Source organism: Eptatretus burgeri, chromosome 9 (genome assembly GCF_056783735.1).
Source record: "Eptatretus burgeri isolate ZD-2024b chromosome 9, Ebu_testis_v1, whole genome shotgun sequence".
NCBI classification, from domain to species: domain Eukaryota; kingdom Metazoa; phylum Chordata; class Myxini; order Myxiniformes; family Myxinidae; genus Eptatretus; species Eptatretus burgeri.
Genome location: NC_140969.1, coordinates 106,866,889 through 106,892,956, shown reverse-complemented (window position 1 = coordinate 106,892,956; position 26,068 = coordinate 106,866,889). Strand labels below are relative to the sequence as shown.

At 45.1% G+C, this 26,068-nt stretch overlaps 1 protein-coding gene across 1 annotated transcript in view; it reads right to left on the bottom strand.

Moving 5' to 3' along the window:
• LOC147020872 (BCL11 transcription factor A-like) overlaps positions 1-21,021 on the bottom strand; it is a 138,817-nt gene extending 117,796 nt beyond the window's left edge. The window contains exons 1-2 of the mRNA XM_085896587.1: positions 20,776-21,021; positions 7,183-7,605 (exon numbers count right to left, since the gene is read on the bottom strand). Of these exons, the coding sequence (XP_085752713.1) occupies positions 7,183-7,605; positions 20,776-20,830 (478 nt within the window). The 5' untranslated portion in view covers positions 20,831-21,021. The remainder of the gene's footprint in view (positions 1-7,182; positions 7,606-20,775) is intronic.
• Positions 21,022-26,068: the final 5,047 nt, after the last annotated feature.

Below are 26,068 nucleotides of genomic sequence, written 5' to 3'. Positions count from 1 at the left end.
GTCACACGTCGCCATCATGGGCACGTCACACGTGTGACATGCAAAAGACAGAAAAGACCGCATCGGTCCCAACACCGGTGCAACATCTGTCGATGTGGTTTTGTGCGGAAGACAACGGCACGACGTCAAAGCAAAACAACTCAACATCGTGCGGAATTATTGTTAGAACAGCGATTTTAAAAGGTTCATGGTAATCGCTGACGACTTTGAGACGATGACATCGTCCGGTGTGGCCTTTACCTTGACGTGGAATGCCGAAGTTGCACGTGGTGGCCTAAACACTGAGCTTAGTGAGCAATTTGGTTTAATCGGACCCTTCGGAATCATTCCTCATTACCGGCATCTTGAATTGTTGTTGGCTGGTTCTTATACATGCCAAGCAAACAAAGAAGAAGAGAACTCAGGATCTGTAAATAAGAACAGAGTTCAATTTGTTCGACCACTTTATTAGCGTGGAACGACAATAATCAAACAAGTATTGAACAGGTTGAAACACCCACAACATCCCTGGCTCCGGGTCAGGCTGCGCATGCGCACTGGCACAGGGAACCGTCGATATGTAGAATTACCGTAAAGTACAATGTTCTCTATCTCCCTCCGAGTCTTTATTATGTTAATAGATAAAGGCTGAGAAAATATTAAGTTTAATGAATGAACAAAAGTTTATATCGCCCATCGTGTGACTATTCCATGGAGTAGTCCTTGTGCCAGGCAGGCACGCTGGTCGCTCTGGTGGATCGGCGTTGCCCTATCGCTGGTGCTGGTGGTGTCACATCGGGCCCCAGTGGGGATGGGGCTCTCGGGGTTTCAGGGGCCGATGGTGGCGTCTGAAGGATCGCGCGCCTCGGTGTGCCTCGTCCTGGTGCTGCTGGCGTGTCTAAAACGGGTGTCGTCTTGCGCCGGGGTGTGCATACTGACGTCAGTGCCGGCGTGGGCCCCGTTGGCGTCGCAGATGTCACGGGTTCGCTGTCGAGGTCAGGCAGTTGCGGTGTTACAACGGGTGCAGGTACAGTGATTCGGGTTGCTAGATCATCATAGATAGACCGGGGTGGCAGCTGGTCATTGCGAACTGGGCTAAACTTGCGCAGGAATTTCCTGTTCCGAAGTGTGACTCTGCCCGAGCCATCGATCTTGATCACGTATTGGTCGTGTTGGCGCACCTCCACGATACTGCCTGTCTTGTCCCATTTTTTTGGGTGGAATCCTGTCTGGTTCTGTACGCGGACTTGGTCCCCTACAGCAAGTGGCGGAAGGCGTTTGGTGTGTTCTGCCCAGGTGTCGGCTGTGCGGATATGACGTTTGCGGAGGGCCTCCTCCCTCGCTTTCAGGGTCTCATGCCAAGTGTCGTGCGGTCTGTACTTCCCGGGGATAATTGGGATGAAATCGCGTATCGGGCGGCCGAAGACACACATTGCCGGGGGAGATCTTCGTGTCAGGGTCAGGCGTGTTACGATATTGTAGTATCGCTCTCTGCACAGCGTCAGTGTCAAGTTCTCCCTGCGGGCTGGTGTTGTCCGTGATAAGTCGTTTCATTGTCTTAACTCCAATCTCCGCGCGACAGTTGCTGTGAGGGAAGGCCACCGATGACAAGCGGTGGTGTACGCCCATCTGTGCAGGAATGACCTGGTCTCGGTGGAGGTGAACTCCGGTCCCCCATCCGACGCGAGCTCTTCTGGTGTCCCGTACGTCACGAAGGCGCGACGTAAGTGGTTTATGAGTCCGGCGGCGCCACCCGTCGACTTTGAGATGATCGGCCAGTTCGAGTATCTGTCCACTGTCACAAGGTAGTGTGCACCCCTGTGTACAAAGAAGTCCGAGCACACTGCCTGAAAGGGGTAAACGACCGGAATAGGTGGAGTTGGTGGCGCTCCAGGCTGTGATGGTGCCATCCGGTGGCAGTGTTCGCAGTTTTTCCGAGTGGCGCTGATGTCGGCCGACATGCCTGGCCAGAATACAGAGGATTCTGCGCGGGCGGTCATCATTGATACGCCCTGGTGGGCAGCGTGTAGGGCGCTCAGCACATCGCCGCGGAGTGAGGGTGGTATGACTACTCGGTCCTTGTATAGGATCACTCCATCTGTCGATGTAATGTTCTCGCGGTACTGGTGATAGTCGCGTGTCTCTGGCATCTCGATTTTTGAGTCGGGGATGCCGTTCATTGTCATTCCCTCCAATATGTGCATATCGCCATCGCTGCTGGTGGCTTCCCTGACGCGATCCCATGTTACTGATCGCAATGATTCGAGGCCCGCGGCACACCATGCCAGGTTGTCCTCGACGTCCGCTCGTCATACTCCGGCTCAGTTTGGCGTAGGAGGGACAGGACGTCGGTGTGCGTGCTTGGTTGGAGGTGGGTCGCTATGGTGGCATTGTCATCTGGAAGGTTCATGAGTGGAGGTCGCGTGGTGCCAACTGGCCTGCGCGACATGGCATCTGCCGCCTTGTTCTTCATTCCCGGGATATGTATGATGCGGAAGCGATAACGCAGGGTCTTCTCCTTGAGGTTCCTGAGGCGGGGGTTGGGTATGTCGTCAAGTGCTCTGTCCGAAAGGAGTTTCAGCAGTGGTTTGTGGTCTACCGCAACGATCAGGTTCTCGCAGCCCAGTACGAAGTAGCGCGCTTTGTCCAAGGCGTCCGCGACTGCGAGAGCCTCGCCCTCTATGGGCGCGTATCTGGATTCTGCCGCGTGTGTAAATCTGCTGCCGACCAGGGTTATTTTCCATCCATCAGTGCAGCAGAATGGTCTAACTGGCACGCATCGGCAGTGCTTTTGAAGCAACCAGAATCCGATTCCCTCCTTCGACCAGTCCGTGGCGATGCATGTTGGCTTAGTTTTGTCAAATATGCGGACACCGTGTTCGATTTCTTGTACGATCACGTCTTTCGACTCGCGGAATATGTCCTCTAACTCCATGGACCACTGGAAGCGTTCTCCACTTTTCAGGAGCTTCCGGAATGGCTGCATTCGTTCGGCCATACTAAAGGCGTATGCCACCTGGTTGACAAGCCCGAACCACGATCTGACGTCCGGTGATGTTACGCGGTTGTGGGAAATCGTGGATTGCTTCCAGGTAGCGGCTGCACGGTCGCACGTCGGTCATGGTGATGGTGAAGCCCGCGAAGTCCACCGTGGGTGCGCTGAAGACAAACTTCTCCGGGTTGAGGATGATTCCATTCCGGCCGCATATATCCAGCCATTGGACCGCCTGGAAGTAGCTCCCTCAATCGTGTCTGACCATAGGAGCGTGTCATCTACGCACTTGGTCTTGTTACCAATGTCCGCGACGATCTCATCGTATCGTCGTGAGTAACCGATCCCCGATGCCATATACCCTTGGGGGGCAGATAGGTACCGGTAGCGCCCCATGGAGTGATGAAGGTCGTCTTGTGGCGGTCGTCCTCGTGTAGGCGGACGCTATGGTAACCGTTCCATGCGTCGAATACTGTCTTGCGCTTCCCGTTAGGTACGCGTCTCGCCTGGTGGAACGGGGATTGGGTGTGGTGGGTCTCGCGGAACGCATGCTTGTTCAAGGCCTGAAAGTCGACGGTGCGTCGCGGCTTGCCATTCTTTTTCGCGCAGATTACCATGCGGTGACACCATGTCACCGGCGTGCCGACAGGGTACTTCCTCCAACACGCCGAGCCGAACGTCCTGGTCGAGGCCTGCTTTTACCTCATCTTGCCAATGTATGGCCACGGAGATGGGAGTGTGATGGGCAACCGGTGTCGCGTTCTCACTGAGCATAAGACGTAGTGGCGGGCCGGTCATTCTCGGTAGTGGCTGGTGTGGGCACGTGTTGAATGTGCTCTGAGCATACATCCTGAGTAAATGTGACTGTAGTGCCTCTCTGTTGGCCTCGGTCGCTGGCATGGGGAGTGCGGTCGGCTTGGTCGGCGGCTCCGCGCGTCGCGGGCAGTCGCACAATTCCGAGGTCGTCAGATTCACCTCTCCGAGTGTCGGGAATCTGTCCGAGATCATTCCCAGGTCCATGCAGGCCGCGGGAGAGGAATATGCGGTCTGAAGAGTCCGTCACATACGCGATTTGGCGCGTCTCCAATCTCCGAGCGTCGTCACTGTTACCGGCGAATCTGACTACCACGGCTCCGAGGATACGAATTCCTCTGTTGTTTGCGGCCTTCATGGTCATGGATACAGGTATGAGGTCCTCGGTACTCAGGCCCATTTGTTGGACGACTTTAATGCCGATCAGGCAGCTCTGGCACCCGTGTCTGCCATAGCGGGTAGGGTTACCGCGCGGGTGTGTTTCAGGAGGTTAAAACCCAGCGCTTTGTAATCCTCGCGCTTGTTGGTGAGAGTGAGGTTGACGTATGGCTGCGGGTCGGATATGCGTTTCATCCACTTATCGCACATATCATCGTACAGGTGGTGAGCGAGGGAAGCGTGCGCATTTCGTCCTCTGTGCTGGCCATGGTGACCGTGCATAGCTCGACGAAGGCTGCCGTCTGCTCGTCGTACATCCCGTCGGTCTCCTTAGATGGGGTCTTGCCGATCGGCCGCCCAGGCACGCCTTGTCGAGGTGATTCTGGCGGTCACACTTCCGGCACTTTTACCGTATCCGGGGCACTCGGCGCGTCTGGCGCGCCATTGAGGCGTTTTGCCGTGGCCCACCTCGCCGCAGTAGATGCATACTCCTTCGGGCTTGGCCTTCCGTTTTTCCGGCCTGGCTCCTACTCTGGCGTGGACGTCCTGTCGCTTTCCCCGCCGATGCGAACTACTGATCGCGTCCGTGCTCTGAGTGTCAAGCAGGCGCGATGCCGAGCGTTTTCCAGACTCTTTGGCCTCGATATACTCTATCATGTCCTTTAATGGCATGTCCTGGTTCTTCTCACCGAGTAGGTCAAGTTGTATTGCTTGGTCCGCGATGCCACGGGCAACCACGTTGCGCAATATCTCTTCCGTGAAGTCGTTGACCTGATCGCACCCCGCCTTGGTGCACTTCATTTCATACTTGCACGTGTCCGCCTGCCCCTTGATGCGGGCGTGGAACGACCGGACGGGCTCCTCGTGTCCCTGCCGCATGTTAGACAGGGCCACTCGAGCTACCATCGTGTTCTCCGTCCGGACGGCGAGCGCCTTCATGGCGGCGAGGACGTCTTCTTCATCGCTGCCCACGAGGCTCCTACCCGCCGCGCGAGTGAGGTCCTTTCTCAGCTCCTCCTCACAGCACTCCAGTAGCTGCGCGACCATGTCGGGTCCGACAAGCTCAGTACCTCTTTTGTATTCGCCCCAGCGGGTTATGAAGTACGACCAGGCCTCGCCCGTTCCCGGCCAGTGCTATGGAGGACGCTTGAGTTTCTCCATCTTGGCATTCGAGCCAGCGCCCTGGGGGCGGCGACGTGCACAGTGGCGTGTATACTCAACATGGCGGCCACCACTGCCGCCTCTGCGTGTGTAGCCATATAGTCACAACCCTCGATCGGGCACTCTGCTTCCACCGGCGCCATAGGAACAGTTATTCTGGAGTAAACGTTCTATGTTCGGTGATGCACACGTGTGTACAGTGTCCTGGGGGCGAAGATTGGGTACAGAACCCGAGAAATCCAAACTCACTGTCGACGTTCTCGTGGTCCGTTTTCACCCAGTCGCGTCCTCCTCAGCACCGACGATCTTTACTCGACTGCATCAAGTTGTTTGATTATAAATAAGAACAGAGTTCAATTTGTTCGACCACTTTATTAGCGTGGAACGACAATAATCAAACAAGTATTGAACAGGTTGAAACACCCACAACATCCCTGGCTCCGGGTCAGGCTGCGCATGCGCACTGGCACAGGGAACCGTCGATATGTAGAATTACCGTAAAGTACAATGTTCTCTAATCTGGATGGGAATAATAAACAATAACAAAACCTGGTTATGCAAACCGACTTCTTCTTGTTGCGCGTGGCAGCTTGGCAGCCGGGTAGCTCTCACTTTGTTGGGGCGCGACGATGCGGCTGATGCTGTGCCCCTCTATCAGTACACCGGTACTCGTTTCGCCGACCTCGGAAGGATGGCAGGCTGAGTCAACCCCACCTGGTGTTAATTCATCAGCCAATGGGGCTCAAACTCAGGACCCGAAGATCCCAAGCAGGCACCCTAACCACTAAGCTAACACCAAGCTTGCAAACCTACTGAACGCCAGGGATGCGAGTTCAAGTCGGAATCCGATTTTGTAATATTGCCAAGGATAAAAGTTTCACCCTGATGACAAGAAACGATCAACGTTATACTTCACAGGCAGGGTGTCATATCGTAGGGTACGCCGTCCGTCTGAGGGGACGTCAGGCGCAGACCTGGCCGCTAACATTCAACATCCCAAACGGTATCTTTCGCTAAGGGGAGGCCATCGTGTGCCGGCACCCTGAATAAATTCCATCTGGTGATTTCAGTTTCAGTCAGGTGATGGTCCTCAGGGCACTCTCAAAGAACCAAAGGATCGACGACCTCCCAGAACATGGTATTGCACTGTAAACAGAGGCTCCGCTATCCTCCTACGGTGGACTTGATCAGTCTGACTGTCCAGGATTTAAACTAGCGAGCACACACTTTGCATGAACCAGTAACGTTAGGAGAGTGAAACCAACACAGCATGACAACGTCAGGGGCACAAAAAGGACCACCCAAACCAGTCAGGTGACGTAATCCATGCATTTCCTTTCCTCCATTGATACAAATATGTCTTGCACGACCTACCTGACCATACAACCATTCTTCATATTATCGAGCATGATGCACAGTCGATGCTTAACATGGTTACCAACACTAACCAATAAAAATGCCAATGGTGCGATTTGGGACCATTTAATGGGGTTATCCTTGCAGACCGAAATGGTTACCGTGAGCAAAAAGGTCAAGCCTCCATGACACGCATTTCCACAGGTAGGTCATGTCCCGATGTGGTTCTTACCACGGTACACGATGCACTTTATAATCGACATAGCCAACACGGTACGCACGATATCGGGAACATGTCAAATCGATTAGTGAGCTCATGTCGGCTTCGAATTCGAAACTGGGGAATGGACACCAGGTGAAAGACGGCGCGAACCCTCAGTACGAGATCACTTTGAAATGTAGGAAATGTAGCACAACCCTGAGAGCATTACAATGCACCATTTACCAACACGGTCATCACCCCGAGACCCTCAAAGAAAACATGAGTGCACGGAATCTCTTACCTGCTGTCACCTCACGCTTCAAGCAAACTTGCTTGTCAGTCCCAGGGGTCGTTTTTGTGTTTGCCAGGGCGACAGGCGAGGGGCCTTCCTCCCAAGGTCGTGAAGGTGCGGCCGTGGCCCGGGCACGAGGTGAAGAGGAGGGAGACCGCTTGGCTGGCATGGTGTGATCGCAATTGTCAGAGGGCACTGGTCGGCATCGCCGGGCTTTGTGCTCAATGAACAGGACGATGTGAGCAAGAGGAAAGGTCGCACCGCATGGACCGCACGTGAGCACGTCCCCATAACGCGTGCGGCATGGTGGGGATTCATCTCGAGTCGAGGCCAGAGTGTCAGAAAGCCGCACCACTGCGTCCACCTCATCGTCCTCATCATCTCCTCGTTCATCATCACTATGCAAGACCTCCAGTGCCTCCTCCTCTGCAGCTATATGGGTGAGAAGGATGACAACGGGGATGGAACAGCTCACCGGAAGAACATCAAACAAGAGTAACGACAGGGCCGAGGAAATATGTTTCATCGGCTATGCCAGGTACAGCACAGGTGGCAATTGCAGACCTATAAAGACCAAATGACATTTCCATTCCACACCATGCCACAGGTGGTCTACCACCACTCAAACATCATGTTGAGGAATATAGGGGTTACTTACCAGGAGTGCAGACCGAAGACCTGCATTGCGGTTTTTAAAGCTCAAGTGAATTTTGCCATGACATTATGAAAAGCTCGATAAAGCTCAGTAACATATAAACTATAATAACCTAAAATATATATATATATATATATACAAAAATATATCGACATAATTAAAATTAAAGGTTTAACACCGACAAACGGATGAGTTTCGTTCGCAAGTTGTGATACGCGCTGCGGGTTGACATACACGTGGAATCATGTACACCTGTATGTTAGTCCACGACGAGTGACCAAAGGTGATTCGCGACGTAACATGGACAACGCCTTTCCGAACGAGCTGCACCACGTGATGATGGATAATTTGGTGACATTTCTGAGAATGTTGGATCTCACGCTTTGCGAAATCCCATGACATTTGGACTTCGCGTTTCAAGGGAAATAAAGACACAAGAGGAACGTGGTATTGAAGGATGCAAGCGAAGTCATGGTTTTGTTTTATAATGATGGTGATTTTGAAGTGAGGTCATGGTTTTGTTTAATAATGATAGTGATTTTGAAGTGAGGTCATGGTTTTGTTTTATAATAATGGTGATTTTGAAGTGAGGTCATGGTTTTGTTTAATAATAATGGTGATTTTGAAGTGAGGTCATGGTTTTGTTTTATAATAATGGTGATTTTGAAGTGAGGTCATGGTTTTGTTTAAAAATAATGGTGATTTTGAAGTGAGGTCATGGTTTTGTTTTATAATGATGGTGATTTTGAAGTGAGGTCATGGTTTTGTTTAATAATGATAGTGATTTTGAAGTGAGGTCATGGTTTTGTTTTATAATAATGGTGATTTTGAAGTGAGGTCATGGTTTTGTTTAATAATAATGGTGATTTTGAAGTGAGCTCATGGTTTTGTTTTATAATAATAGTGATTTTGAAGTGAGGTCATGGTTTTGTTTAATAATCATGGTGACTTTGAAGTGAGGTCATGGTTTTGTTTAATAATAATGGTGACTTTGAAGCGAGGTCATGGTTTTGTTTAATAATAATAATGGTGATTTTGAAGTGAGGTCATGGTTTTGTTTAATAATGATGGTGATTTTGAAGTGAGGTCATGGTTTTGTTTTATAATGATGGTGATTTTGAAGTGAGGTCATGGTTTTGTTTAATAATGATAGTGATTTTGAAGTGAGGTCATGGTTTTGTTTTATAATGATGGTGATTTTGAAGTGAGGTCATGGTTTTGTTTAATAATGATAGTGATTTTGAAGTGAGGTCATGGTTTTGTTTAATAATGATAGTGATTTTGAAGTGAGGTCATGGTTTTGTTTAATAATGATAGTGATTTTGAAGTGAGGTCATGGTTTTGTTTAATAATCATGGTGATTTTGAAGTGAGGTCATGGTTTTGTTTTATAATAATGGTGATTTTGAAGTGAGGTCATGGTTTTGTTTAATAATAATGGTGATTTTGAAGTGAGGTCATGGTTTTGTTTTATAATAATAGTGATTTTGAAGTGAGGTCATGGTTTTGTTTAATAATCATGGTGACTTTGAAGTGAGGTCATGGTTTTGTTTAATAATAATGGTGACTTTGAAGCGAGGTCATGGTTTTGTTTAATAATAATAATGGTGATTTTGAAGTGAGGTCATGGTTTTGTTTAATAATGATGGTGATTTTGAAGTGAGGTCATGGTTTTGTTTTATAATGATGGTGATTTTGAAGTGAGGTCATGGTTTTGTTTAATAATCATGGTGATTTTGAAGTGAGGTCATGGTTTTGTTTTATAATAATGGTGATTTTGAAGTGAGGTCATGGTTTTGTTTAATAATGATGGTGATTTTGAAGTGAGGTCATGGTTTTGTTTTATAATGATGGTGATTTTGAAGTGAGGTCATGGTTTTGTTTAATAATGATAGTGATTTTGAAGTGAGGTCATGGTTTTGTTTTATAATGATGGTGATTTTGAAGTGAGGTCATGGTTTTGTTTAATAATGATAGTGATTTTGAAGTGAGGTCATGGTTTTGTTTAATAATGATAGTGATTTTGAAGTGAGGTCATGGTTTTGTTTTATAATAATGGTGATTTTGAAGTGAGGTCATGGTTTTGTTTAATAATAATGGTGATTTTGAAGTGAGGTCATGGTTTTGTTTTATAATAATGGTGATTTTGAAGTGAGGTCATGGTTTTGTTTAAAAATAATGGTGATTTTGAAGTGAGGTCATGGTTTTGTTTTATAATGATGGTGATTTTGAAGTGAGGTCATGGTTTTGTTTAATAATGATAGTGATTTTGAAGTGAGGTCATGGTTTTGTTTTATAATAATGGTGATTTTGAAGTGAGGTCATGGTTTTGTTTAATAATAATGGTGATTTTGAAGTGAGCTCATGGTTTTGTTTTATAATAATAGTGATTTTGAAGTGAGGTCATGGTTTTGTTTAATAATCATGGTGACTTTGAAGTGAGGTCATGGTTTTGTTTAATAATAATGGTGACTTTGAAGCGAGGTCATGGTTTTGTTTAATAATAATAATGGTGATTTTGAAGTGAGGTCATGGTTTTGTTTAATAATGATGGTGATTTTGAAGTGAGGTCATGGTTTTGTTTTATAATGATGGTGATTTTGAAGTGAGGTCATGGTTTTGTTTAATAATGATAGTGATTTTGAAGTGAGGTCATGGTTTTGTTTTATAATGATGGTGATTTTGAAGTGAGGTCATGGTTTTGTTTAATAATGATAGTGATTTTGAAGTGAGGTCATGGTTTTGTTTAATAATGATAGTGATTTTGAAGTGAGGTCATGGTTTTGTTTAATAATGATAGTGATTTTGAAGTGAGGTCATGGTTTTGTTTAATAATCATGGTGATTTTGAAGTGAGGTCATGGTTTTGTTTTATAATAATGGTGATTTTGAAGTGAGGTCATGGTTTTGTTTAATAATAATGGTGATTTTGAAGTGAGGTCATGGTTTTGTTTTATAATAATAGTGATTTTGAAGTGAGGTCATGGTTTTGTTTAATAATCATGGTGACTTTGAAGTGAGGTCATGGTTTTGTTTAATAATAATGGTGACTTTGAAGCGAGGTCATGGTTTTGTTTAATAATAATAATGGTGATTTTGAAGTGAGGTCATGGTTTTGTTTAATAATGATGGTGATTTTGAAGTGAGGTCATGGTTTTGTTTTATAATGATGGTGATTTTGAAGTGAGGTCATGGTTTTGTTTAATAATCATGGTGATTTTGAAGTGAGGTCATGGTTTTGTTTTATAATAATGGTGATTTTGAAGTGAGGTCATGGTTTTGTTTAATAATGATGGTGATTTTGAAGTGAGGTCATGGTTTTGTTTTATAATGATGGTGATTTTGAAGTGAGGTCATGGTTTTGTTTAATAATGATAGTGATTTTGAAGTGAGGTCATGGTTTTGTTTTATAATGATGGTGATTTTGAAGTGAGGTCATGGTTTTGTTTAATAATGATAGTGATTTTGAAGTGAGGTCATGGTTTTGTTTAATAATGATAGTGATTTTGAAGTGAGGTCATGGTTTTGTTTAATAATGATAGTGATTTTGAAGTGAGGTCATGGTTTTGTTTTATAATAATAGTGATTTTGAAGTGAGGTCATGGTTTTGTTTAATAATCATGGTGACTTTGAAGTGAGGTCATGGTTTTGTTTAATAATAATGGTGACTTTGAAGCGAGGTTATGGTTTTGTTTAATAATAATAATGGTGATTTTGAAGTGAGGTCATGGTTTTGTTTAATAATGATGGTGATTTTGAAGTGAGGTCATGGTTTTGTTTTATAATGATGGTGATTTTGAAGTGAGGTCATGGTTTTGTTTAATAATCATGGTGACTTTGAAGTGAGGTCATGGTTTTGTTTAATAATAATGGTGACTTTGAAGCGAGGTCATGATTTTGTTTAAAAATAATGGTGAGTTTGAAGTGAGGTCATGGTTTTGTTTAATAATCATGGTGATTTTGAAGTGAGGTCATGGTTTTGTTTTATAATAATGGTGATTTTGAAGTGAGGTCATGGTTTTGTTTAATAATAATGGTGATTTTGAAGCGAGGTCATGGTTTTCGTTAATAATGATGGTGAGTTTGAAGTGAGGTCATGTTTTTGTTTAATAATAATAGTGATTTTGAAGTGATGTCATGGTTTTGTTTAATAATGATGGTGATTTTGAAGTGAGGTCATGGTTTTGTTTCATAATGATGGTGATTTTGAAGTGAGGTCATGGTTTTGTTTAATAATGATGGTGATTTTGAAGTGAGGTCATGATTTTGTTTAATAATGATGGTGATTTTGAAGTGAGGTCATGATTTTGTTTAATAATGATGGTGATTTTGAAGTGAGGTCATGGTTTTGTTTAATAATGATGGTGATTTTGAAGTGAGGTCATGGTTTTGTTTGATAATCATGGTGATTTTGAAGTGAGGTCATGGTTTTGTTTAATAATAATGGTGATTTTGAAGTGAGGTCATGGTTTTGTTTTATAATAATGGTGATTTTGAAGTGAGGTCATGGTTTTGTTTTATAATAATGGTGATTTTGAAGTGAGGTCATGGTTTTGTTTAATAATAATGGTGACTTTGAAGCGAGGTCATGGTTTTGTTTAATAATAATAATGGTGATTTTGAAGCGAGGTCATGATTTTGTTTAAAAATAATGGTGAGTTTGAAGTGAGGTCATGGTTTTGTTTAATAATCATGGTGATTTTGAAGTGAGGTCATGGTTTTGTTTTATAATAATGGTGATTTTGAAGTGAGGTCATGGTTTTGTTTAATAATAATGGTGATTTTGAAGTGAGGTCATGGTTTTCGTTAATAATGATGGTGAGTTTGAAGCGAGGTCATGTTTTTGTTTAATAATAATGGTGATTTTGAAGTGATGTCATGGTTTTGTTTAATAATGATGGTGATTTTGAAGTGAGGTCATGGTTTTGTTTAATAATGATGGTGATTTTGAAGTGAGGTCATGGTTTTGTTTAATAATGATGGTGATTTTGAAGTGAGGTCATGATTTTGTTTAATAATGATGGTGATTTTGAAGTGAGGTCATGGTTTTGTTTAATAATGATGGTGATTTTGAAGTGAGGTCATGGTTTTGTTTAATAATGATGGTGATTTTGAAGTGAGGTCATGGTTTTGTTTGATAATCATGGTGATTTTGAAGTGAGGTCATGGTTTTGTTTAATAATAATGGTGATTTTGAAGTGAGGTCATGGTTTTGTTTTATAATAATGGTGATTTTGAAGTGAGGTCATGGTTTTGTTTTATAATAATGGTGATTTTGAAGTGAGGTCATGGTTTTGTTTAAAAATAATGGTGATTTTGAAGTGAGGTCATGGTTTTGTTAAATAATGATGGTGATTTTGAAGTGAGGTCATGGTTTTGTTTTATAATGATGGTGATTTTGAAGTGAGGTCATGGTTTTGTTTAATAATGATGGTGATTTTGAAGTGAGGTCATGGTTTTGTTTAATAATGGTGATTTTGAAGTGAGGTCATGGTTTTCGTTTATCATGATGGTGAGTTTGAAGCGAGGACATGGTTTTGTTTAAAAATAATGGTGATTTTGAAGTGAGGTCATGGTTTTGTTTTATAATAATGGTGATTTTGAAGTGAGGTCATGGTTTTGTTTAATAATGATGGTGAGTTTGAAGGGAGGTCATGGTTTTGTTTTATAATAATGGTGATTTTGAAGTGAGGTCATGGTTTTGTTTTAAAATGATGGTGATTTTGAAGTGAGGTCATGGTTTTGTTTAATAATCATGGTGATTTTGAAGTGAGGTCATGGTTTTGTTTAATAATCATGGTGATTTTGAAGTGAGGTCATGGTTTTGTTTTATAATAATAGTGATTTTGAAGTGAGGTCATGGTTTTGTTTAATAATCATGGTGACTTTGAAGTGAGGTCATGGTTTTGTTTAATAATAATGGTGACTTTGAAGCGAGGTCATGGTTTTGTTTAATAATAATAATGGTGATTTTGAAGCGAGGTCATGATTTTGTTTAAAAATAATGGTGAGTTTGAAGTGAGGTCATGGTTTTGTTTAATAATCATGGTGATTTTGAAGTGAGGTCATGGTTTTGTTTTATAATAATGGTGATTTTGAAGTGAGGTCATGGTTTTGTTTAATAATGATGGTGATTTTGAAGTGAGGTCATGGTTTTGTTTGATAATCATGGTGATTTTGAAGTGAGGTCATGGTTTTGTTTGATAATCATGGTGAGTTTGAAGTGAGGTCATGGTTTTGTTTTATAATAATAGTGATTTTGAAGTGAGGTCATGGTTTTGTTTAATAATAATAGTGATTTTGAAGCGAGGTCATGGTTTTGTTTCATAATAATGGTGATTTTGAAGTGAGGTCATGTTTTTGTTTAATAATAATGGTGACTTTGAAGTGAGGTCATGGTTTTGTTTAATAATGATGGTGATTTTGAAGTGAGGTCATGGTTTTGTTTAATAATAATGGTGATTTTGAAGTGAGGTCATGGTTTTGTTTGATAATCATGGTGATTTTGAAGTGAGGTCATGGTTTTGTTTGATAATCATGGTGAGTTTGAAGTGAGGTCATGGTTTTGTTGAAAAATAATGGTGAGTTTGAAGTGAGGTCATGGTTTTGTTTAATAATGATGGTGAATTTGAAGTGAGGTCATGGTTTTGTTTGATAATCATGGTGATTTTGAAGTGAGGTCATGGTTTTGTTTAATAATAATGGTGATTTTGAAGTGAGGTCATGGTTTTGTTTTATAATAATGGTGATTTTGAAGTGAGGTCATGGTTTTGTTTTATAATAATGGTGATTTTGAAGTGAGGTCATGGTTTTGTTTAAAAATAATGGTGATTTTGAAGTGAGGTCATGGTTTTGTTAAATAATGATGGTGATTTTGAAGTGAGGTCATGGTTTTGTTTAATAATAATGGTGATTTTGAAGTGAGGTCATGGTTTTGTTAAATAATGATGGTGATTTTGAAGTGAGGTCATGGTTTTGTTTCATAATAATGGTGATTTTGAAGTGAGGTCATGGTTTTGTTTAATAATGATGGTGATTTTGAAGTGAGGTCATGGTTTTGTTTAATAATGATGGTGATTTTGAAGTGAGGTCATGGTTTTGTTTAATAATAATAGTGATTTTGAAGTGAGGTCATGCCTTTGTTTTTTAATAATGGTGATTTTGAAGTGAGGTCATGGTTTTGTTTAATAATAATGGTGATTTTGAAGTGAGGTCATGATTTTGTTTAATAATGATGGTGATTTTGAAGTGAGGTCATGGTTTTGTTTAATAATGATAGTGATTTTTAAGTGAGGTCATGGTTTTGTTTAATAATGGTGATTTTGAAGTGAGGTCATGGTTTTCGTTATTAATGATGGTGAGTTTGAAGCGAGGTCATGGTTTTGTTTAAAAATAATGGTGATTTTGAAGTGAGGTCATGGTTTTGTTTTATAACAATGGTGATTTTGAAGTGAGGTCATGGTTTTGTTTTATAATAATGGTGATTTTGAAGTGAGATCATGGTTTTGTTTTATAATAATGGTGATTTTGAAGTGAGGTCATGGTTTTGTTTAATAATAATGGTGATTTTGAAGTGAGGTCATGGTTTTGTTTAATAATAATAGTGATTTTGAAGTGAGGTCATGCCTTTGTTTTTTAATAATGGTGATTTTGAAGTGAGGTCATGGTTTTGTTTTATAATAATGGTGATTTTGAAGTGAGGTCATGATTTTGTTTAATAATGATGGTGATTTTGAAGTGAGGTCATGGTTTTGTTTAATAATGATAGTGATTTTGAAGTGAGGTCATGGTTTTGTTTTATAATAATGGTGATTTTGTTTAATAATGATGGTGATTTTGAAGTGAGGTCATGGTTTTGTTTAATAATAATGGTGATTTTGAAGTGAGGTCATGGTTTTGTTTTATAACAATGGTGATTTTGAAGTGAGGTCATGGTTTTGTTTTATAATAATGGTGATTTTGAAGTGAGATCATGGTTTTGTTTTATAATAATGGTGATTTTGAAGTGAGGTCATAGTTTTGTTTAATAATAATGGTGATTTTGAAGTGAGGTCATGGTTTTGTTTAATAATAATAGTGATTTTGAAGTGAGGTCATGCCTTTGTTTTTTAATAATGGTGATTTTGAAGTGAGGTCATGGTTTTGTTTAATAATAATGGTGATTTTGAAGTGAGGTCATGATTTTGTTTAATAATGATGGTGATTTTGAAGTGAGGTCATGGTTTTGTTTAATAATGATAGTGATTTTTAAGTGAGGTCATGGTTTTGTTTAATAATGGTGATTTTGAAGTGAGGTCATGGTTTTCGTTATTAATGATGGTGAGTTTGAAGCGAGGTCATGGTTTTGTTTAAAAATAATGGTGATTTTGAAGTGAGGTCATGGTTTTGTTTTATAACAATGGTGATTTTGAAGTGAGGTCATGGTTTTGTTTTATAATAATGGTGATTTTGAAGTGAGATCATGGTTTTGTTTTATAATAATGGTGATTTTGAAGCGAGGTCATGATTTTGTTTCATAATAATGGTGATTTTGAAGTGAGGTCATGGTTTTGTTTAATAATCATGGTGATTTTGAAGTGAGGTCATGGTTTTGTTTAATAATAATGGTGATTTTGAAGCGTGGTCATGGTTTTGTTTAATAATCATGGTGATTTTGAAGCGAGGTCATGGTTTTGTTTTATAATAATGGTGATTTTGAAGTGAGGTCATGGTTTTGTTTTATAATAATGGTGATTTTGAAGTGAGGTCATGGTTTTGTTTAATAATGATGGTGATTTTGAAGTGAGGTCATGCCTTTGTTTTTTTAATAATGGTGATTTTGAAGCGAGGTCATGGTTTTGTTTAATAATAATGGTGATTTTGAAACATCATGTTTTTGCTTCATATTGTTGATATCAAATGCTTATTATGGGTAATGTCAGAGGCTAGGCAGAGATATCGTTTTGGTTGAAATTCCACTCAGCCAATAAAAAGGCATCGCAATACACAACCCGATGGTCAGAGTAATCAAGTGGAGGAAGACCACAGGAAGGACGCACCAGCGACCTCCCATGGGATCATTTAGCGATTCCCAAGGAGTCAATCATTCCCACCCCCGATCCTCTCTGACATACGTGAGGGGGACGAGACACCTGAGCCGACCTGGTGGAAACCAGGCATCAGAGGTGCGACTTTGAGCTTGGTGCAATGAGGTGCAGGAATTGGGACACCTGTTGTGAGTACCGTATTGAGCCAAGTTTCTGTATCCATTTATGACGTGGTAACCGTTTACTGTGATGATCCATCCATGGGAGAGATTAAGCCGACTCCATTGGGTTCGGTCAGGAGCTATTGCAACTGCTGTGGTGTAGACGAGGGTTGGGAGGTGGGGTGGGGATGATGGGGGGGGAGGGGCGCGGCAATGAGTGGTGGAGGGCGGGGCGATGAGGATTGGAGGAGGGCGGGGCGGACAAACGTTTCTGCTTTTTGACTCCCAAGCGACCAGGTGTCCAGGCCAGGCCTTCCTGTTCGTTCATTCTGTCTGTCTGATGAACTTGAACGCACCGACGAAAAGCTCGGTTTTAGTTTCACCTGTATCTGTACCTGTAGCTACCTTTTATCAAGATTCCCCATACAGTACATACAAGGACTCCTTGAAAGTAAAAATTAGTTTTCGTGGGAGAGTAACGCAGGAATTATCCAGGTAAAAGAAAGAAAGAAACAAACAAACAGAAGGAACATTCTTCCACAATTACTTTCATACACGACCTCAGGTCGGACAGGTGGACAGACCATGTAGATACATATATTGTCGGCCTTCGTGTCGTTCGACAAGAAAAATAAATTCGAATAAAATAAATAAATAAAACACACGGATGCAGGTATATCAGGTACGGGATATGGGAACAAACAGGCGATGGGGTCTGGCGAGCTGGGAAGGGGAACTACTTGGTATCGAGCTTGTGTGCGCCTACCCATCGGGGGGATGCACTTCCCCATTTCACTTCACTGTACCTGCAATATGTACACAAGGTGCATCATCAATCACCGAGCAGCGAACACGCACGTGCAACAGTCTACCTGGACGAGCGGGACGTCGCGGTGTCACGTGCACGCCGAGCTGCACCGCCACCGTGGGCTCGGCTCGGCTCGGCTCGGCTGTGCACAAATCGAACCGAGCCGAGAGCTCTCGGAAGCATTTGGCCGTCGATGGTTGAGCGAGCATCACGTGTGCAATCCCCCCAGGTGAAGGACAATGCTGGGGTAACGATCATTATAAAATGGTGTCGTTAGGTCGTAGCGAGCGATCCTTATTTGGGGAACACCTCGCAGCAACGACTGTTTAACAAAAGGTACAATTATTATTATTATTATTATTATTATTATTATTATTGTATGAAGGGTTAGGTTGGGAGGGGTGAGGAGACACACAAGGTGTGAGAGTTTCATGTTTGACCTTTTCCTCTGGTCCAACTTCCCTCCCTGAAGGTTCACCAAGGCGTTTAGCGAGGGTAAAGTGCGGGTAGTGCGTTGTGGGGAGGGCAACTGTTTAAACTACTCGCACGAGGACAAACTTGATAAATCCAAGGCACTAATTACACGGGTAGTGTGTGTACTGTACAATATACATTCATTTTACATGGACAAGAGAAAACCTGCTTCAACGTACATACATATATATATATATATATTACATACATATATCATTAAAACTTTACATAAACAAATAAAGCTACAACATATATGTATGTGTATATACAATACATATGAGGTTTGTGTATGTGCGTGACGTCATGGCATTAATCAGGGTTGGAAGAGCTGGATGGTTTGCTTATTGATACAAATACAAATATAAATATAAATATAAAACATTAATAAAATATGAGGAGCTGTAAATTTAATTGGAACACACAGGACAATGACTAAATCCAAAACAAGGTTCAACATCGCCCCGAGCACTTAACCTCATCTTACCTGCGTCTTGGCTACCTGGTAGACTGAAGTGTACCTGTGTCTTGGCTACCTGGCAGACTGAAGTGTACCTGTGTCTTGGCTACCTGGCAGACTGAAGTGTACCTGTGTCTTGGCTACCTGGTAGACTGAAGTGTACCTGTGTCTTGGCTACCTGGTAGACTGAAGTGTACCTGTGTCTTGGCTACCTGGCAGACTGAAGTGTACCTGAGTCTTGGCTACCTGGCATACTGAAGTGTACCTGAGTCTTGGCTACCTGGCATACTGAAGTGTACCTGAGTCTTGGCTACCTGGCATACTGGTGTACCTATGTCTTGGCTTCCTGGCATACTGAAGTGTACCTGAGTCTTGGCTACCTGGCATACTGAAATGTACCTATGTCTTGGCTTCCTGGCATACTGAAGTGGACCTGTGTCTTGGCTACCTGGCATACTGAAGTGTACCTATGTCTTGGCTTCCTGGCATACTGAAGTGTACCTGAGTCTTGGCTACCTGGCATACTGAAATGTACCTATGCCTTGGCTACCTGGCATACTGAAATGTACCTATGTCTTGGCTACCTGGCACACTGAAGCGTACCATTTCTCTAAATTTACTACAAGTATCGATGAATGCACCATTATGACATCACCGGAACACAGACGCTCCGTGAATCCAAGGCGAACGGTAGATCAACCGTACATTCAATGCCCAGAGCATTGTCCCCAAAAGGCAAACTGCTGATGGAGAGCAGAGCAACATGAACATATCAAACTGGAGCCCATTCGCTCTCCCAAACACCTTTCCCAATTCCCAAACACGAAACTCGATTCCACAAACTTCATCTCCACACCGATTACTGGTTTCTTCTGTGACGTGTCATCGAACTCGACTGCGCGAGGTGAACCGTCATGTCCAGGTGTCCCAGGGACCTCCGATGAGGACAACAAGATACACCTGTTGGATTGGGTGCAATGATTGCAGAAAATCGTCGGTGATGTTTGACCGTGGTGAACGATAGACCACACGAACACCGACTACTCTCGGTCTATTTACAATCCGCTCGCCTTCATGTCGCTCACGACAATGCACTACCCTCAAAACCATCGCCATCGTACCGATCGAGCACGACCCGTCGAGGGTCGTCGGCACGCCGAGACCCGGTTTTCATGCGATTTAATTTAACACACCTCTAAAAACTACCTGCTGGACTAGAAAACAGGTCGGGCGGCCCAGGACTCGGAAACATGGGCAACCAAGGAAGAAAGTCATCGCCGGTCGGGTATTTATAAACTACGTACCCAGAGGTATCCCCATACCCAGAGGTATCTCCGTACCTAGAGGTATCTCTGTACTGAGGTATCCCCATACCGATATATCTCCGTACCCAGAGGTATCCCTGTACCCAGAGGCATCCCCGTACCTAGAGGTATCTCCATACCCAGAGGTATCCCCATAGATATATCTGCGTACCCAGAGGTATCCCCGTACCAAGAGGCATCCCTTTACCCAGAGGTATCCCCGGACCCAGAGGTATCTCCGTACCGAGGTATCCCCATAGATATATCTCCGTACCCAGAGGTATCCCTGTACCAAGAGGCATCCCTGTACCTAGAGGTATCTCCGTACCCAGAGGTACACCGGGCAGTCAGAGCCGTGCCGTTCTGTGCGAACACCGCGGGACTCGGACCGGACAGTTTACCTCGTGGTGCTCAGATGTCGAGGGAAAGACACGGACAACCAGACGGATCTTTGGCAGGGTTGAGCACCACAACCACCACAACCACCACAACCACCACCACCCATATATAGAGAAATAAAAGTTGTGTTTAAACACCCCCACATGCACGTCTCATAGTTCAGGTATTATTAAAAATGTAATTTAAAAACCGAACAATATCAAAAACAACCAATCACAGCAACAGGACAAGAAGAACATCGGTGCGTTCTCGGGTCCAGTGCGGCCGGATGGTCTCGTCACCATAAAACACAAACAGCATCGTGAAGCGGAAGGACTTACGCGGGAGGTCCCTGTCGCTCAGGTGCTGCGGCTTCACCTGTTTGCGCCGAGACATCGCAAGGATTACATCGGAAAATGTGCAAAAGGGGCCGAGAGGGGCAGGGGCTGCCGCTGAGCCGGCACGATGGCGCTTCCGCGTTAATCAGTGGGCATAACGAGGAATAAATGTGCGAAGGGCGGACCAGCGTCGCGCCGGGCGAGTTCAAGTGCGTGCAAGTGTGCCCGGGAGGGCCGGCCCGGGTTGGGCAGCGCGGGGCGAGCGGGCGAGCGAGCCAGGGCAGGGGCGGGGCCCTGATGAAAGGGGCGGGGCCCTGATGAAAGGGGCGGGGCCCTGATGAAAGGGGCGGGGCCGCAGGGGGTAGGGCTGCGTGGGAGACGGATAACAGCAGAGGAGGTTATCATGGCGGGAATGGACGGACCGGCACGAGGCGACGCGAGGGGAGGGGTTGGGGTGTGGAAGTTCGTGCGATGAAATGTTTTGGGGTTATCCTCGTGTGCGGGGAGTGTTTGTAATGGACAACGAGGAAGGAAAATGAATGAACTCGACGGGGTGAACGAATTGATGCAGCGGCCAGAGGAAGGTCTTCATGTGTTCGGAGTACAAGTGAATCTGAGATTGTTGGAGGTAGGTCATCATGGGTTTGGAGTACAAGTGGTGTTGAGTATGTCGGAAGAAGGTCTTCATGGGTTTAGAGTACAAGTGGGACTGAGTATGTCGGAGGAAGGTCTTCATGGGTTCGGAGTACAAGTGGGGTTGAGTATGTCGGAAGAAGGTCTTCATGGGTTTAGAGTACAAGTGGTGTTGAGTATGTCGGAGGAAGGTCTTCATGGGTTTAGAGTACAAGTGGGACTGAGTATGTCGGAGGAAGGTCTTCACAGGTTCGGAGTACAAGTGGGGTTGAGTATGTCGGAGGAAGGTCGAAATGGGTTCGGAGAACAAGTGGGGTTGAGTATGTCGGAGGAAGGTCTTCATGGGTTTGGAGTGCAAGTGGGGCTGAGATTGTCGGAGGAAGGTCTTCATGGGTTTGGAGTGCAAGTGGGGCTGAGATTGTCGGAGGAAGGTCTTCATGGGTTCAGAGTACAAGTGGGGTTGAGTATGTCTGAGGAAGGTCTTCACGGGTTCGGAGTACAAGTGGGGTTGAGTATGTCGGAGGAAGGTCGAAATGGGTTCGGAGAACAAGTGGGGTTGAGTATGTCGGAGGAAGGTCTTCATGGGTTTGGAGTACAAGTGGTGTTGAGTATGTCGGAGGAAGGTCTTCATGGGTTTGGAGTACAAGTGGTGTTGAGTATGTTGGAGGAAGGTCTTCATGGGTTTGGAGAACAAGTGGTGTTGAGTATGTCGGAGGAAGGTCTTCATGGGTTTGGAGTACAAGTGGTGTTGAGTATGTCGGAGGAAGGTCTTCATGGGTTTGGAGTACAAGTGGTGTTGAGTATGTCTGAGGAAGGTCTTCACGGGTTCGGAGTACAAGTGGGGTTGAGTATGTCGGAGGAAGGTCTTCATGGGTTTGGAGTACAAGTGGTGTTAAGTATGTCGGAGGAAGGTCTTCATGGGTTCGGAGTACAAGTGGGGCTGAGATTGTCGGAGGAAGGTCTTCATGGGTTCGGAGTAAAAGTGGGGTTGAGATTGTCGGAGGAAGGTCTTCATGGATTCGGACTTCAAGTGGGGCTGAGATTGTCGGAGGAAGGTCTTCATGGGTTTGGAGTACAAGTGGTGTTGAGTATGTCGGAGGAAGGTCTTCATGGGTTTGGAGTACAAGTGGTGTTGAGTATGTCGGAGGAAGGTCTTCATGGGTTTGGAGTACAAGTGGTGTTGAGTATGTCGGAGGAAGGTCTTCATGGGTTCGGAGTACAAGTGGGGTTGAGTATGTCTGAGGAAGGTCTTCACGGGTTCGGAGTACAAGTGGGGTTGAGTATGTCGGAGGAAGGTCTTCATGGGTTTGGAGTACAAGTGGTGTTGAGTATGTCGGAGGAAGGTCTTCATGGGTTTGGAGTACAAGTGGTGTTAAGTATGTCGGAGGAAGGTCTTCATGGGTTCGGAGTACAAGTAGGGCTGAGATTGTCGGAGGAAGGTCTTCATGGGTTCGGAGTAAAAGTGGGGTTGAGATTGTCGGAGGAAGGTCTTCATGGATTCGGACTTCAAGTGGGGCTGAGATTGTCGGAGGAAGGTCTTCATGGGTTCGGAGTACAAGTGGGGCTGAGTTTGGCGGAGGAAGGTCTTCATGGATTCGGAGTACAACTGGGGCTGAGATTGCCGGAGGAAGGTCTTCATGGATTCGGAGTAAAAGTGGGGTTGAGATTGTCGGAGGAAGGTCTTCATAGATTCGGACTTCAAGTGGGGCTGAGATTGTCGGAGGAAGGTCTTCATGGGTTCGGAGTACAAGTCGGGCCGAGATTGTCGGAGGAAGGTCTTCATGGGTTTGGAGTGCAAGTGGTGTTGAGTATGTCGGAAGAAGGTCTTCATGGGTTCGGAGTACAAGTGGGGCTGAGTATGTCGGAGGAAGGTCTTCATGGGTTCGGACTTCAAGTGGGGCTGAGATTGTCGGAGGAAGGTCTTCATGGGTTCGGAGTGCAAGTGGGGCTGAGTTTGGCGGAGGAAGGTCTTCATGGGTTCGGAGTACAAGTCGGGCCGAGATTGTCGGAGGAAGGTCTTCATGGGTTTGGAGTGCAAGTGGTGTTGAATATGTCGGAAGAAGGTCTTCATGGGTTCGGAGTACAAGTGGGGCTGAGTATGTCGGAGGAAGGTCTTCATGGGTTCAGAGTACAAGTGAGACTGAGATTGTCAGAGGAAGGTCTTCATGGGTTCAGAGTACAAGTGGGGTTGAGTATGTCGGAGGAAGGTCTTCATGGGTTCGGAGTACAAGTGGTGTTGAGTATGTCGGAGGAAGGTCTTCATGCGGTTGGAGTACAAGTGGGGTTGAATTTGTCGGAGGAAGGTCTTCATGGGTTCGGAATACAAGTGGGGCTGAGATTGTTGGAGGAAGGTCTTCATGGGTGCGGAGGACAAGTGGGGTTGAGTATGTCGGAGGAAGGTCTTCATGGGTTCGGAGTACAAGTGGGGCTGAGATTGTCGGAGGAAGGTCTTCATGGGTTCGGAGTAAAAGTGGGGTTGAGATTGTCGGAGGAAGGTCTTCATGGATTCGGAGTACAAGTGGGGCTGAGATTGCCGGAGGAAGGTCTTCATGGATTCGGACTTCAAGTGGGGCTGAGATTGTCGGAGGAAGGTCTTCATGGGTTCGGAGTACAAGTGGGGCTGAGTTTGGCGGAGGAAGGTCTTCATGGGTTCGGAGTACAAGTCGGGCCAAGATTGTCGGAGGAAGGTCTTCATGGGTTTGGAGTGCAAGTGGTGTTGAGTATGTCGGAAGAAGGTCTTCATGGGTTCGGAGTACAAGTGGGGCTGAGTATGTCGGAGGAAGGTCTTCATGGGTTCGGAGTACAAGTGGGACTGAGATTGTCAGAGGAAGGTCTTCATGGGTTCAGAGTACAAGTGGTGTTGAGTTTGTCGGAGGAAGGTCTTCATGGGTTTGGAGTAGAGCTGGGGTTGAGATTGTCGGAGGAAGGTCTTCATGGGTTCGGAGGACAAGTGGGACTGAGTTTGTCGGAAGAAGGTCTTCATGGGTTCGGAGTACAAGTGGGGCTGAGATTGTCGGAGGAAGGTCTTCATGGGTTTGGAGGACAAGTGGGGTTGAGTATGTCAGACGAAGGTCTTCATGGGTTCGGACTACAAGTGGGGCTGAGATTGTCGGAGGAAGGTCTTCATGGGTTCGGAGTACAAGTGGTGTTGAGTATGTCGGAGGAAGGTCTTCATGGGTTCGGAGTACAAGTGGTGTTGAGTATGTCGGAGGAAGGTCTTCATGGGTTCGGAGTACAAGTGGGGTTGAGTATGTCGGAGGAAGGTCTTCATGGGTGCGGAGTACAAGTGGGGCTGAGATTGTTGGAGGAACGTCTTCATGGGTGCGGAGGACAAGTGGGGTTGTGTATGTCGGAGGAAAGTCTTCATGGGTTCGGAGTACAAGTGGGGCTGTTTGTCGGAGGAAGGTCTTCATGGGTGCGGAGTACAAGTGGGGCTGAGTTTGGCGGAGGAAGGTCTTCATGGGTTCAGAGAACAAGTGGGGTTGAATTTGTCGGAGGAAGGTCTTCATGGGTTCGGAGTACAAGTGGGGCTGAGATTGTTGGAGGAAGGTCTTCATGGGTGCGGAGGACAAGTGGGGTTGAGTATGTCGGAGGAAGGTCTTCATGGGTTCGGAGTACAAGTGGGGCTGAGATTGTCGGAGGAAGGTCTTCATAGGTTCGGAGTACAAGTGGGGCTGAGATTATCAGAGGAAGGGAGCCTCTGGAGTTAGTAAGTTGGTGTCCATGTTCGTGGTGTCCATGTTGTCCATGGTGTCAATGTTGTCCATGGTGTCAATGTTGTCCATGTTCATGGTGTCCATGTTAATGGGATTGCCAAGGAAGGAAACCACAGAACGTTCACATCTTGGGGACGGGTATCAGGAGGGTCTGATGAGATGGCAACACAAAGAGGACTCATTACATATGGCGATCCAGGAACAGAACGAGCCACATGTGAGTGGGTGGAGCATGAGTACGGGGAGTAGTGAGACTGAGGGGAAGATCTCCAATGGAGGGAGTACCGTGGGTCGACTACCAAATCAATGGGTGTCTCCTTACGGTTGCGTGTCATCTCCATGTGTGCTCTCTTGAAATTTCACCTCTCCGGTGTTTACTCGGTCTCTGGTCGGTGTCACTGTGTGGGATATTTTGGCACAGAGTCAAAACTGTGTTTGTGTGTGCACACAATAGCCTACTCTTTACAAAACACACCAAGGATCTTCCGTGTTGACCAGCAACCAATGAGTTTGAAGGATCCCCAACGGGCCGCCTGCGATTCACCAGTGCGACAGTGTATAGTCGGGTCGGGAATCGAACCCACACGAAACATCTCAAAACGGGATTTCCACCTCCGAGCGAGTGTGCGAGTGTGTGCTGGGAGACGACGTTTTAAACCGGGTGAGGACATTTTAAACCGGGTGAGGACGTTTTAAACCGGGTGACGATATTTTTAACCAGGTGAGGATGTTTTAAACCGGGTGACGATATTTTAAACCAGGTGTGTTAAAGGCTAAATCAGGTCCACGTGTCCCGTACTGGACGTGAACTTGACCACGAACATCACAGCATGGCCAGGCCCGTAATGGGACACGCACACACCGTCATGAAGAAACCGCACCAAGACACAGCAGCAGTGCAGACTCGGACTTGGCACCCATGTCGATGGAACATGGAGAGAAATGAG